Source organism: Chionomys nivalis, chromosome 13, assembly GCF_950005125.1.
Source record: "Chionomys nivalis chromosome 13, mChiNiv1.1, whole genome shotgun sequence".
Classification (NCBI taxonomy): domain Eukaryota; kingdom Metazoa; phylum Chordata; class Mammalia; order Rodentia; family Cricetidae; genus Chionomys; species Chionomys nivalis.
The window spans coordinates 56,032,802-56,046,746 of NC_080098.1; the positions used below are offsets into that span (position 1 = coordinate 56,032,802).

The window sequence follows — 13,945 nt, forward strand, 5'->3', positions numbered from 1 at the left end:
AAATAATTATCGATAGTTTGCTTGACATCTTCTATTCATTCACATCAGTGTCTCATAGATCATGAAGAAAAAGCAATCAGTTTGCTTTTTCTTCCATCAAGACGCATTGCTAATAACCCAATGTAAAAACAAATAGAGCAGAGAATGGTTCCTGCCCTCACTGGGTTTAAGGTTTGGTAAGACCAGGCAAGCAGAGTGTCAGGTCAGCAGCCTATTAACGCACTTACTTCGGTGGGTGCTCAGTGTAAAGATGCCAGGGCATCTTTTGAGCTGAACTTGATCATCACTTTGACCTGATAATTAAATGAAATACAGCTGGAGTGGTAAATATGCATCTACTTGCACATAAATGTTTTTCTGCTCATATTATTTTGTTCAGATGCACATTTATCGTGTAATTTGTTTTAATATACCAAGGTTATTTAGGGGTTTGTCTCACCTTCTGCACACACAGTAAAGACCTGGCTCTAACTTCACCATACTCTCTCCCTCACACCTCTTTCAAATAGCCAATCTCTATTGAGTCTCTGTATTTCACCCTCACCCTGTTCAAATCTCTGCTAATAGACAGAAACATTTAAAAAAGTTCTCCGTCTGGGATAGCTCATGGGCTAATGGAAAAAGCAAAAGTTTGTGGCCTGTATACACAGCTGTGACAGTGGGCATGGACATCTGGTAGTCAGAGCCACCAGAAGATAGAGCAGCAATAGCAAAGGAGAATGAGAAAGTCAGTGGCAGGGACATTTAAGGACCTGCGAGAAGACTCCACTTACTTATGGAGAATGGATACAACCATTTAAACTGTTTCTAAATGTGCATTTATCCTGTGCAGTTTTAAAAATAATTACTAGTTACTATATAGTTGAGATATATTGACAGAGGTATGAACGTATGTTAGCTGGTCAGATAATAAACCCCAGTACAAACCTGCAATTGAAATAGAAGGCCAGAAAGGGACAAAGTAGGAAGAAAATAAATTGTACAAGGGATAAAAAAAAAAAAAGCAAAAATGCTGTCTGATCGATTTTGAGAGTTGAAGTAAATATAAAAGTCTCAAATCCAAGTCACCCAGCAACATAGTTGCTGTTATCCTAGAAGACAAAATATAAACTCTTCAAATCTACTCATGTTGATATTTAAGTTTTCCTCTCCCCACTTAAAGTTCCTTTCACAGAAAAAGAGCGTGTGAAAAATTTCAGATAATAAAAGGAAGAGGAAATTTTTAGGCTCACTTAATCATCATCCTGTAGACACTTCTCTTATTTCCTCTGTATGAAAAACAAACAAGTGGAAACAAGAAAAATAAAACCCGTTTTCCAAGTATGCTGTCAGGGCCATCCCATCTCTCCGCAAAGTCCAAAGCCCAACACCTTGGTCTATGTCAGCAACCAACATCCATGGCCTCCTCTTACATAAGGTACTGGATTGGAAGAGAAAGCTGAACTTTATCCTCTTGTTGGGAAATTGGGGAGATAAGAAGAACTTGGTATTTGGGGTTCCTTCTGGGTGAGTGTAATCACAGATAGTGTTGATCCAATGCTCAAACAACAGAGAAAAATACCTTTGATTTCCATGGAGCCATCTCATTTCTTTTGAACAGTAACCAAGGTTTCTCTCTGCACGGTGTCCATTTGCCTTATGTCATCCTCAATAGCCATGATTACTTTGCTGGGGACAAACTTCAAAGCACTGACGTCACCAAACACCTATAGAGTGGTGATACTATGAGCAAATATTTCAATAAAATGTTCAAATGGTGCTATCTTTTTCTTCAATTATCCCATAGAGGAAGGGAAACTGTAATTTATACAACCTTGCTTGGACACTATTGTCCTAACCAGAAGCTTATGATTTAGGTTTCCTAGTTCAGTCATTTCTACCTTTCCTACACCTTATAATGACCCTACAAAGAATACAGAGAAAAATGAAGCAGGCAAAATACATATAGAGAGTGAATTTTCTAATCTTCTGACACCATAACTATACACATTAAAAACAAGTTTTGAGATCCAGAGAATTAGCTCAATGGTTAAGGACACTTGATCTTTCAGCGAACCCAGGTTCAGTTCCCAGCACCCACATATATTGGCAGGGTAGCTTACAACTGTGACTACCAATCCAAGAGATCTGATGACTTCTTCTGGCATCCATGGGTACTGCATGCACATGGTGCACACACATGCATGCACACACATAAAACCAAGATCAAGCTCCCATTTTGGCCTTTTCTAAACACGGGTCTTATGGCATATGCCTGTAGTCAGGTGTTCAAGACCAGGAAAATGGGAGCTGGAGGAGAACCTTGGCTATACAGTGAGAACAGGCATCAGAGAAGCTAAATCAGAGATAATTTTAAAAATCAGCAGTTGCTTGGTGAAATGTAGAGAAGACAAAATCTGTCTAGGGAACAGAATTTAATGCAACTGTTGGAAAAAAGTTTCGTGCCTGGAGCTCACACAGACACAGACCGACTGATACTGCAGCAGAACTCCTATTTATGCGATTTGGGTTTATTCCTGGACTATCGTAATCACCAATGTCACTGACTTCATTCACACCTTATACTTTGAATGTATCTTGTACTTTCAAGAATTATGCCGAAGGTTTGTATTTCTCCACAGAAGCAAGGAATGGAGTCACTTCTACAGACAAAATTGGCAAATTAATTAACTTCTCTGGATAGCAAAGAGGGCACCCACTTATCAGACAAGCTCTTCTTTGGTAGCAGGAACCATTTTCTTTCTCGGGAATAACTTCTTCCATCCTCTAATAAGCTCATAAATCATGCAGCAAGCCAGTCATAACGCCACTTTCCAGGGTAGGTAAAAGGGGTGGTGGTGTTGAAACACTAGGAAGAGAAACCTGACTTACAAGAAAGTGAGCGTTAGGAAGGAGAAAGGATGGGATGACCTACTACATGTAGAAAACCTTTTCAGACAGAACAGTTTAAAAAAAGGGGGGGATTTGATTTCAGCATCTAAATTCAGCCGTTTTATCAAAAAGCCATGCCAGCTCCACTTTTATTGAGTTAATAAATACTCCTCATGATTTAGGACATATAGATTGGATACTTGGCCCATTCCATAATTTTCCTATTCCAGGTAATCTCTTTTGCCCTGCTCACTAAGAGTCTAAGTTTCCTATAGCCACCTGAAATTAAACTCTTTGCTTTCACTTTCTCTCTGTATTCTTAGCCTGTGGCATAAAATCCAACTCTCACTTCAAATAGAGTAAAGGACAGTTAACTTTAATTTACATGTACATATCCTTGAGGTGTATGCATGTAGGTGGGCACATATGTGTGGAGGCTAGAGTTGATGTCAGATGTCTTCTCTGGTCTCCTTTCTTATATATTGAAGCAGGGTCTCTCACTTAAGCCTGGAGTTTGCTAAGTTGGCTAGTTTAGCTAGTCAGTTGGCTTCAGGGAGCCCCTGTCTTTGTATCCCAGGTGCTGGGACTACAGGCAGATTGCCATTTATGTGGGTGTTGAGAACCCAAACTCTGGTCTTTGTTCTTGTGCAGCAACTCTTTCGTCCACAGCTCTACCCTCCCCAGTGAAGACAGATTATTCTTAAGCAAATATGAGTGAGGACTGTGAGTAACACTGGTATGGACCAAAGATCATGTCCTGACAAGAAAACAGTTTTGTGAAGTTTCTATAGGAGAGAGAGAGAGAGAGAGAGAGAGAGAGAGAGAGAGAGAGAGAGAGAGAGAGAAAATGAGAAATAAAGGCTTTTTCCAAACACATTGGTGGGAAGGTCAGATAGGCAGGCTACAACAAATCAGAGAATCTGTGCTTTAGGTCTCAGATGCTATCTAATGACAGCCTTAGCTTTGGGTTTGGTGGAAGCTAAGGGCCGCCTAAGTGAATAAATTTCAGTTTTTCCTTATAGTTGAAAGGATACTAGGCCAGACACAGAGAAGACTGTGAGTGCTGACTTTAACAGGACTAAAGCTAGCCGAAGAGAATTTGGTTCTCGATCTGCAATATTTCAATTCTCCACAATCCTGGCTTTTGATGCAGTCTATCAGCCTTGCAGAATTTTTAGCAGAAGTGTGGAGCATAGTGTCCTAGGAACCTTGTTTGCCAGTCTCTTGCGTTTATTGTCTTTTATATGCATTCCTGTCTTTGCAAATGATATTTCAACATTAAATTGTGCTGGAAAACATTGTAGATACCACAGCAGTTGTGGAGATGCTTCTCTTTTTGTTTTCATTTAATCTGGACCGTCTAAAAGTATAAACCACAATTATACTTCTGGAGCTTTCCCCACATGCCTCAAAAATATTTCTAAGTGAGCTATCTGCTAATTCTGCTAGGAAGTTTTTTTTTTTTTTCATTCATGACAAACATTGAAGTGAATGGCAGTCAGTCATCACCAGACTTATGAGCTCCTAAATGACAGGGTGACTTCTTCCTAAGTCTCCTGTCATTTGCAATCCCTATTCGCTATTGAGATTTAGAGTTAAAACAGTAACATCAACCATTGATTTATAATCTAGGAAAGAAAGAGTTGAGATGGCTGCTTAAAAAGTCTATATGATTCATTAGAGAGACACAGATGCTTGGGTTAGGAAGACATGGTGGTGGGGGTATTGTTTGCTGAGGTTTAAGAACCTTAGCTCCTATCAGGACAATTCCTACTTAGGGTCATCAACCAACAACTGTAGACTTCTGAGTTGTTCACATCTTCCTAATTGGCTCCCACAGTTACAAACACTCTGATTGCCCTTGTTACAGTTGCCAAAAAAGTATCAGATATACTTATTTAAAGTGCTGTAGATGCGCATGTGAAATACATCTAATTAATGCACATAATTTTAGCTGCCAGGTTTAAGGAAGAGGGAATAAAAATGTAACTACCTAAAGAAACACTTTGTCATCATTGCAGAACTAACTCAGTCTGACAAGGCTTTGCTTCCATTAGCTGCAATGTGATCACGGAGAGATCTTGGGCTATTTTTAACTCGTATCAATCTCTATAGTTATTTATTTGAAATGATTGACCTGGCTAAAAAAAAAAAATAGCTACCAATGCTGTAGTTATATGCATTCTTTTCTGAATTCTGTAGACAAATAGGAAGAAAGGTCTCTAGAAAACAAACATATTAAAGATATTACTTTCAAAAAATAGGAGGAAAAAAAGCTGTATCAAATCAGGTATCATCTTTCAAAGGCAAAGGAGGTTGGGTGATGGACCGTTATACCATGATGCTTTGTGTTTCAAACAGTGCAATCTGATTGAGTTACAGAAAGTATAGTTTCTGCAGTTGTGAAAGAAAAAAAAAAAGATCAAAGTGCTGGGTGGCCATTTCCTTCACTGCAACTGTGGTTATTTGTGTGCTCATATTTCTGGAGGGTAGGCATGTATATAGGTGGATACACATCACACAATACACATGTATGCATTTTATTTTCATATTCGTTGATCTAGTAAATCTATTTCCAGGATTTACCTTTTATAAGTAATATGGGTTGCTAGTGATAATAACAGAAACTTGAACCCTAAATTCTACTCATCCATAAAAGTAACAAACACAAAATAATTGCACAATTTGTCAGAATCAACTTTTTAAGAGGAAACCCCATTCCGACCTACGATGTGACAGAGGCTAAGGCCTCAGGGACCCTGACTTGGGGTCTCCAGTCTCGAGTTAATATTTATGATTGGGAACTAATCAAATCCAATCAGAGATACCTGCTTATCACCATCAGACAGTGTCTGGGGAAGAGGCAGAGCCCTTGGGGACATGCAGAATTGTTCAATGGGGACATGATAACAGTCCATTCTACCCAATCTTCCTTCTGTTGTGTGCTCAAAACAGGACTGGTCCCCATTGGTGTAAAGAACTGTCTGTGCATCTTAAGGCATTGCTGACTGTGCCGACCCATGGAGTGACTTAGTTAATTGCTTGCTAGAGTAGAAGATGTATCCTCAAGTTTGAAATAGAAAAACAAAGTTGATGTTACTTATGACAGAGTACTTAGGATGAACTACATTCAACTGCCAAAATAAATGATACTGGTAAAACTTCAGAGATCATTATACTCATAGGCTTGACGGAAGACTCGAGAAATAAAAAGGTATTCTGAACACAAATTTCAAGTTCCTTATCCCAGTGAATACAGGACTCATGTTTTTACAAACTCAGTTCACTGTGTGTAGAAAGACAACAATGTCTGAAGGCCCAGATAAAGCAATAATGGTTCTGAAAAATGGAGTTCAGCAGCTATGTTCAGCACAGTAATTCACAGAGAGGGCAAGGAACGTATTCATCTTAGGTGAAATCATCAACCTCAGGAACAGAAGTGGGAATGATGTGGCACTTTTGAAGTTATAGGTCATTACAGCATCATTTTAGAATAAGGTTTGCATTCCGGCAGAGTAAGTCACTCGTGTGACATTTCCTCATGTGATTAAGCAAAGGGTCCACGCTTGCTACTCACATTCTGGGGTTAGCCGTGGTTGCCAGTGGTAGCGATGCTTCTGCCAAGCAGCACAGCTGCGGAAACTAAAAGCCAAGGTACGCAGTCCTTTCACTTTTGTAAAAGTACAATCTCCTTGGATGGAAAATATTCAGGGTTCTTAAGATTAAATATGTGAATATTGCTTCTGAACGAGCGGCTGTCGCTTTAAATCTAAAGGCTAGTTTGTTTACTGGCTGTATTTAAATCCTTTAGAAAATGACACAAAATGGCAATAAAATCACTGTAAGTATTCTACAGGGGAATATAAATGCCCCTTGGTTCCACTGTACATATCTTTCTACATAATTCTAGTTTATTTTCCTGGTGATTATGTTAAATATGTAAAAAGCCTTTTCTCATAAAGGTAAAACTGCTGGATGTTCCCGTGTTGTAATTCAGCGTTAGTGTCAAGATTGCTTCAGAAAACCAGCCACAGTTACTATGTCATTCCTTTTCAGTGTCACTTGGCATAGCGTCTGTGATTTTGCACATAAAATAAACTTATATGATTTTATATCAGTGTTTGGGAACCATAAGTAATACTAAATATAATTCAGAGGGTATGTTCGTAAAACTAACTGAGGCAAAGGAACTGTGATTTTATTTTTTAAAGAAGGCTTTTTATGTTTTATATTGTCTTTAAATAGTTATTTCAGACAATTAGGGAAGAATCTGTCGGTGAAGATCAAGAAACTAATATGTATTAATCTTTAAAGAGAAGTGGTATGTGTGTAGCTGGTTCTTAGTCTAATATCGACACAAATGTAAAGTGCACCTAAATCTTGAATTTCGTCTCTGCATGCACATATAAGAAGGTATAATTATGTTTGTGATGACGGTCTTTTTTGCCTTTCTTCATGAGTGAATCTTTGGATGTTTTATGAAATTAGTATCAGGCAACCTTGTCAAGTGAAGTAAGATAAAACCACACATTCTGAAAATACTCATTTCAAACAGCGACTTTTTTACTTATGCATTTCAAATTTACTTACAATATTAAATCACAAAGATTTCTCTAGTGCTACAATAAATTATAATTATTAAATTAAGAGAAGTGCACACTATTTTTCTTTTTGTTAGCCTTAATATCTTTTCTGAGATGCAGTTCAAGGTAGGAAAAATACATAGAATTTTAAAAAGATGTGCTTTAATCAACTTAAAACATTTAATATTTTCAAATTATGTACAACAGATTTAACTCCCCATTTGTACAATGTTCATATTAAACATCTAATCACATATTTTAATTCACATATTAATGTTAATGTTTGAGCTGTTTCAAAAACAGTTTTAATTTACCTTTTAAACGATTCTTATGATCAAGAATCCAGATAAGTTTTCTCATCCAATAAAATAAGCATACATCATATTAGTTGACATGAATATAATGGTAGAATAATTATCTTCTATAGCTTTTGTAAGTTCTGATGATGTGGAAATGCAAAAAAAATCCCATTGTGCTTATAATGGGTGCAAAATATTTTTAGAAAGTTTCACCTATTTTATTCATATTTATAAATTAAAAATATAGAGTTTACAACTTAGAGGAATTACTGATGACTGATTGCCCCAAAATATGAAAACCAACAAAGCAGAGACACTGAATACAGGATTGTGAGCTATATTCTAGAATCTGTATAATGCTATCCATGAAAAATCTGTAGGATTTTAAAGATCATTCCGACCATCACAAGTCCACATGCAGCAAATGGGATCAAAATAATTCTCAGACTTTTTTCAGGAGAGCATAGCTGTTGTAAAGACAGTCTGGCCATAAGAGTATTTTTACATTACAAGTAGAGTATTTTTTTTTTAATAAATAAATGATTGCATTCCCTAAAAGGTGTCTAGAGGGTAATTGGTTCCTTTAAAACTTGCTCAAAAATAAACCTGCATAGTACTTTCGGTGCCACCAACACACATTAAAAAAATACACATGAAAAGCTCAACAGAGCACAAGTCAGAGCTATCTTGCCTGGTCTTGTGAAAGACTAACCATTTCACAGGAAGTTGTGCTGGCCTAATTATTGGGGAAAAATAAAAACACTATTTTGATAGGTATATACAGGTATCATTTGTTCCCCAGGCACTCTTTGAGGAGAGTTAAATTAATAGCTAGCTAACTAATTAGTAAGTACATCTGCCTGAGTCTTTTCATTCAGGTCCGTCAGGACATCTTGTGAGAAGGATATTCTAATATTTACCTGACACTTGCATTCTACTTTGTTTTTATAGGCTATCCCTTAAGAGAAAGTTTATAATGGTGTTTAAGTTTTAGATAGACCAGAATGAAAACCCTTCACAGTTTCTTTAAAGTAGGTATCTGTCTTAATGAAAGGAAGATGCAAAATACTTTCCGGATCTTATTTTTAAAAATCAATAGAAATTTCAGTCTCTAAGTTTGATTCTGAAAGCCAGAAATACAAGACATTAGTATAGATGACATTTGTAGCAACAGCTCACACAAAACCACTACCGTCTGCTGCCAAGTGTTTCTTTTAGCGTGTATTGTGGGTAGTGTCACATATGTAAGCATGCACTCAAGGGACAGGCTGTGTCTTCTGGACAGGTATTGCACACAAAAGGTCAAAGGCTTTAAATTTGAGCAACGGAAAAATGCTTCCTTTTTATACTTTTGTGTGAGTTTATTGTAATACGGTAATCTTCGGGGCCACCTAAAACTATGTAGAATAGGAAACACAAGAGCAGCCTTTTTTTTTTCTCCTCCCCTTGCAATGTCTTTCAACAAAAGGAGAAGCTAATGAGGTAATTTTCCTGAAAATGCAAAATACCAACATCTCATTATTACCATTCTCTCTCTCTCTCTCTCTCTCTCTCTCTCTCTCTCTCTCTCTCTCTCTCTCTCTCTCTCTCTCACACACACACACACACACATAGAGCAAATTGATAAAGAATATAGACATGAAAAATGCCAATTGATCTGGATTATTGTATCTGGAAGAAATTTAAATCGTACATTTTAGACTGGAAAAACTGCCGATGATTTGGATGAAATTTCACTCTGCAGTTCACTGGGTTCACAGAGACGGATCCACTCTACTCTAAGCTTCCAACACCTTCAGTGCAGGCTACCCCCCTGCCCTCTGCTTGGGCCCTCTCTGTTCATGGCCCTTTGCACTGTGGGTCTTGGGTTTCCTGCTGGTCAAAACACCCAAAACTGAGTAAAAATCCATCTTAAAATAAAATTGATTTTGGGTTTTTCCTCTCCTCCTTCCTTCTCCTGCTGTTTTCTATCAGCAGAACGCTAATACTAATTGGTTAATCTGTTATTTAGGCAAGTATTAATATTCTCATTTTGCAGGCAAGGAATCGGGCTTCCTGCTGCGTATCCCTTGGCCCTGGGTAAGGAGCTCTTCAGATGGGAGATTCAAAGTAGGTGAGGTTGGCCTCCTGAGACCTATGCTGCTTGCCGGAAGCCTCCAGGAGGGCTGAGCTGGGCCTCCTTAGATCGCCGAGTTCCTGGCTCCCCAGTTCTCGACTCAGACCACCAGGCGACACCGCCTCTAATGACAAAAATCCATTTTCCCATTCCACCCCAACAAATGCTCCAAGGACTTTCTTAATTGCGACTGCTACCCTGGGAACAGGAAGCTTATTTGTAACTTGATGAATCTCCACCAGGCTTGCCTGGGTTTCTAGGTTTTGCAGTACTAAAAACTTTACAGTAACTTTGTGCGAACACTATCTGAAGATCACACTACCTACAGAACAAAGAGATAAAACATTTTCTCAGTAGAAACCCAGTAAAATTCACGAATCCAGACAGGTTGGTAAAAATTGCGTAGAGAGAAGAGCGTTGCTTGGAGGACCTGGCCACTGCTCTGGCCTGGAGGACATACAAAACAAAACACACAGGCCAGCCAAAGAACTGTGTGAAAAACGCTACACACAGGAGAATGTCCATTTCATACTCATGAATTCTGACCTCGTTTGTAAAAAATTGTTCTTTTCAAAAAGCATACCTTACCACATAAAAAGAGACTTGAAGATAATAATTTCTAGGCCAAAAGGCCAAGGTTTAATTGGAATATTTTAATGGGAAAAGATTAATATCTGGCCTGTACATTTTACCAGACTTAGCAAGATTTAAAAGTTCTACTAATACTCAAATCCACCATAAAACCATTAAGGGTAAAGTTCAAGTTGCCGGGTGGGATCCAAATTCATCTCTTTTCATTTTGAATTAAACATCATAATCTGTTTCGTAAATTAATTAGTCTCAGGCTCTGTGGAATGTTTCAGAAATATCTGACCAGAGTGTGGTCTGAGTCTAACCTCATCTGCAAGTAGGTCTATAATCTGTGTAGGCTCAGGATCCCCTAAAGGCTGTAATGATAAGGACCCCATGCTATACAAAATGCCCATCAGTAGCATAGCTTAGAATCCAGGAATTCAGACTTGACAGAATTCCTAGAGTACCAATTCAGTGTCTAAAACAGAGACTCCAAGTCAAGACATGTCTCTGGAAGTTTAGGAACCACCACTTTAAAAAACTCAAGACACGGACTGGAGAGATGGCTCAGTGGTTACAAGCACTGACTGATCTCCCAGAATGAACAAGGTTCAATTCCCACCACCCACATGGCAGCACACAACTGCTATAATTCAGGTTCCAGGCGACCTGATATCCGGGGGGGGGGGGGGGGGGGGCGGGGACCCAAGACACATAGTAAGTTCAAAAGACCTTTCTCTAAGCCTGAAATGTAATCTACCTGTCTACGTGTTTGTTGATGTTTAAAATTTCTTTCTATTGTAAAAAGACATGAATTAAGTTTCTCATTAAGAATTCAGAAGAGCAGGTTCAAATCTCTTCCAGTTTCAGGCTTTATAGCCCCCAAGATCAATAGCAAACCGAGCAGGGCTGGACCTGTAGGCTAGCATATTTCTAGCAGGATTTGATCCCCAGCTTGGAAGGCATAGAGGAAGTCAGGGCATGTAAGACAGGCAGGAATGGAGAAAGAGAGGAGTCAGGGAAGGAAAGAAAGAGAGAGGAGGGAGATAGAATGAAGGAGGAGGAGGGAGAGAAGGAAAGGAAGGAGGGAGGGAGGGAAGGAAGGGTTCTAAATAGACTTGACAGTGCCCCATGAGGCCAAAGAGAGGTAAAGGGGTTGAGAAGGTGGTGAATGTGGGGCAGGTGCTGCAAACAAACGTGCTTACTCCTCAATTTGCTCCAGGATTCTATTACCTAACTTATCCCAGGAGGAAGTATGAAGACAATAAAGAAGAAAATCCAACATTCATTGTAAGCATTAGAAAAAGTAATACAAGGAGGACATTTCTTTGTGGAATCAAAGTCTTTGGGACTCAGAGGAAGTAAAGTCTGCATGGGTAGATCACATACACACCTAAGAGAGGCCAAGACCCACTGCATATTCTATGACCCAAATAAACAATATGTTTGTGTGTGTTGGGGATATTGCTGGGATTTAATTTGAGCAAAAGAACCAGCAATTGCCCAGTTGCCTGTCCATCACTCCCTGCTGTAATAGGCAGATAATAAAAATAAACAGGAAGAGGCAGGCAACTCTAGCATCTCCCTCCAAAACACTCAGTCCTTCCTGAAGCTTGTTCAGGCTATTTTTAGTGGAAAATTATCAATGTTTGTAAGAATGTTTATAGGTTGAATGCATTTCATTGTACAAGATCCATAACGCTTTCCAATCCTTATTGTACCTCTTGAAAAAGAACTAAAAGTGCTTTGCAGATGGTATCTCATTAATCTACCCCAAATCCCCATGAGCCAGGTAGCATAAGTATGCATAACCCAGTTTTCCAGATCAGGAAATAGGCAGAGAGTAGTGAGAAATGACTCAGCCAAGGTTATGGAGCAGAAGCACGAGAGAGGAAACAGAAGAACTCTGGTGGTGGCTGTACTCAGGAGGCCAGGACATCTCCCTCCTGACTTTCCACCCAGGCATCAGGAGAAATATAACATGTTAGAGAAGAAAGACTGCCTTAGCATCCTCGCAGCTCATGCTATTTCGGAGCACGTAGCAAGAGCATAATTACAGATACATTGACAAATTTAAAAAGTAAAGACGTATCAGTTTATTCTATTAAAAAACAAAGACTTCTATGGTAAAGGCCTCAGAAGTCACAAAGGATCGTGCAAAAACAACGGGGACCGGACTCTTTAAAATCCCATTGGGACAGTAGACACCAGCTCGGGGACAGAGAGCACCAGCTCTCCGTTTCACCTACTGTCTCCCTGACACACACGCACTCCCTTCTCTTAAGTCATGGTGAGGAAGGGAGGAGGGCTGGTTGGTTGGAGAGCTTTGCTGTATGCCTCTCAGAAATGTGCCTGTGAAATTCGAATTATACTGGCTCCTATCTGCGAGACTGGACTCTGAACACCTCGAAATTTCTTCTAAGATGGAGTGAAAGGTTTTTCTTTTTTTTTGTTTGATTGATTATTTTTTCATCAGTTTCACAACAAAAACAGTGTCAGCCAGATTCGAAGGTGGTGGGACAGAGAGATTTGTCAATTTTAGCCAGCCACTTCTGTAGCACGGTTCCATGACACACAGGGTGTGTCGCTACAGGCGTTTTCCTTCTTAGCCTTCATTTTCGTCCTGACACCCCCTCAGGCTCCCCAATGAAAAGCAATGTAGCCCCAGAATTCAACCCACTGTTAAGTTTGGATCCTATGACTCTGATACAACATGAGTTTATAAATTCAAAATCAACCTTCTGAAAAACACATTTTCAGGAGAAAGCGTTACTTTAAGATCTTTTCCAGACAATGTTTTCAAAATATTCTTAAAGATTTAGTGATGGGGTGCGTCTCTGGATTTTTATAATCTTTCTTTAGAGAGAAATGAAACATTAGCATCTCTTTGACTGAACCTACTAATGTTTGTAAGTACTACCTAACTAAAACAGTTGCAGGTAGAATTCTGAATTATTCTGTTGACTTTATCCTGCTCTATCTCCCCCAATACAAACAGAAACTTTCATTTCCTTTATATCCTATGTAGGCAAAAACTAAAATACAGTTTCAAAACAGTTACATGCAGTATTGCAGATACTAGCTACCACCTACGTTCCCAGTGATGCCAACGTGTTTGGCATCAAGTGTAAATCACACACATTTAAGCATGCATGCATATAACAACAACAAACTACAGCATACAGAACATTTACCTTCAAACTTTTGCATTCCATACATACCTCAATGATGGCGCCATCTGGGAGCCTGAGAAAATGGCGATACAACTCTTGAAACCCACTGGGATAAACAGTGTATACGGAAATGTGGGAAGTAACCCCTCCTGGACCAATTGCAGATGCAGAAATTTCATCCTGAGGGTGGGGGTCACAGCTGAAGACACTGGAGCTGGGGCCATGGCCTTTGCACATGTAATCGTGCACTGCCACCTAGTGAGACCCAGAGAGCCCCCCAGGTCCCCCATGCCCAGAAAAAAAAAAAAAAGAAAAGAGTAGTTAACATTT

At 39.1% G+C, this 13,945-nt stretch overlaps 1 protein-coding gene across 1 annotated transcript in view; it reads right to left on the reverse strand.

Moving 5' to 3' along the window:
* Positions 1–1,583: 1,583 nt before the first annotated feature.
* Positions 1,584–13,945, reverse strand: part of LOC130885536 (uncharacterized) — a gene marked incomplete at its 5' end in the record, with an annotated part of 270,826 nt that continues 258,464 nt past the window's right edge. Inside the window, 2 exon segments of the mRNA XM_057787070.1 lie at positions 1,584–1,706; positions 13,664–13,870. Of these exon segments, the coding sequence (XP_057643053.1) occupies positions 1,584–1,706; positions 13,664–13,870 (330 nt within the window).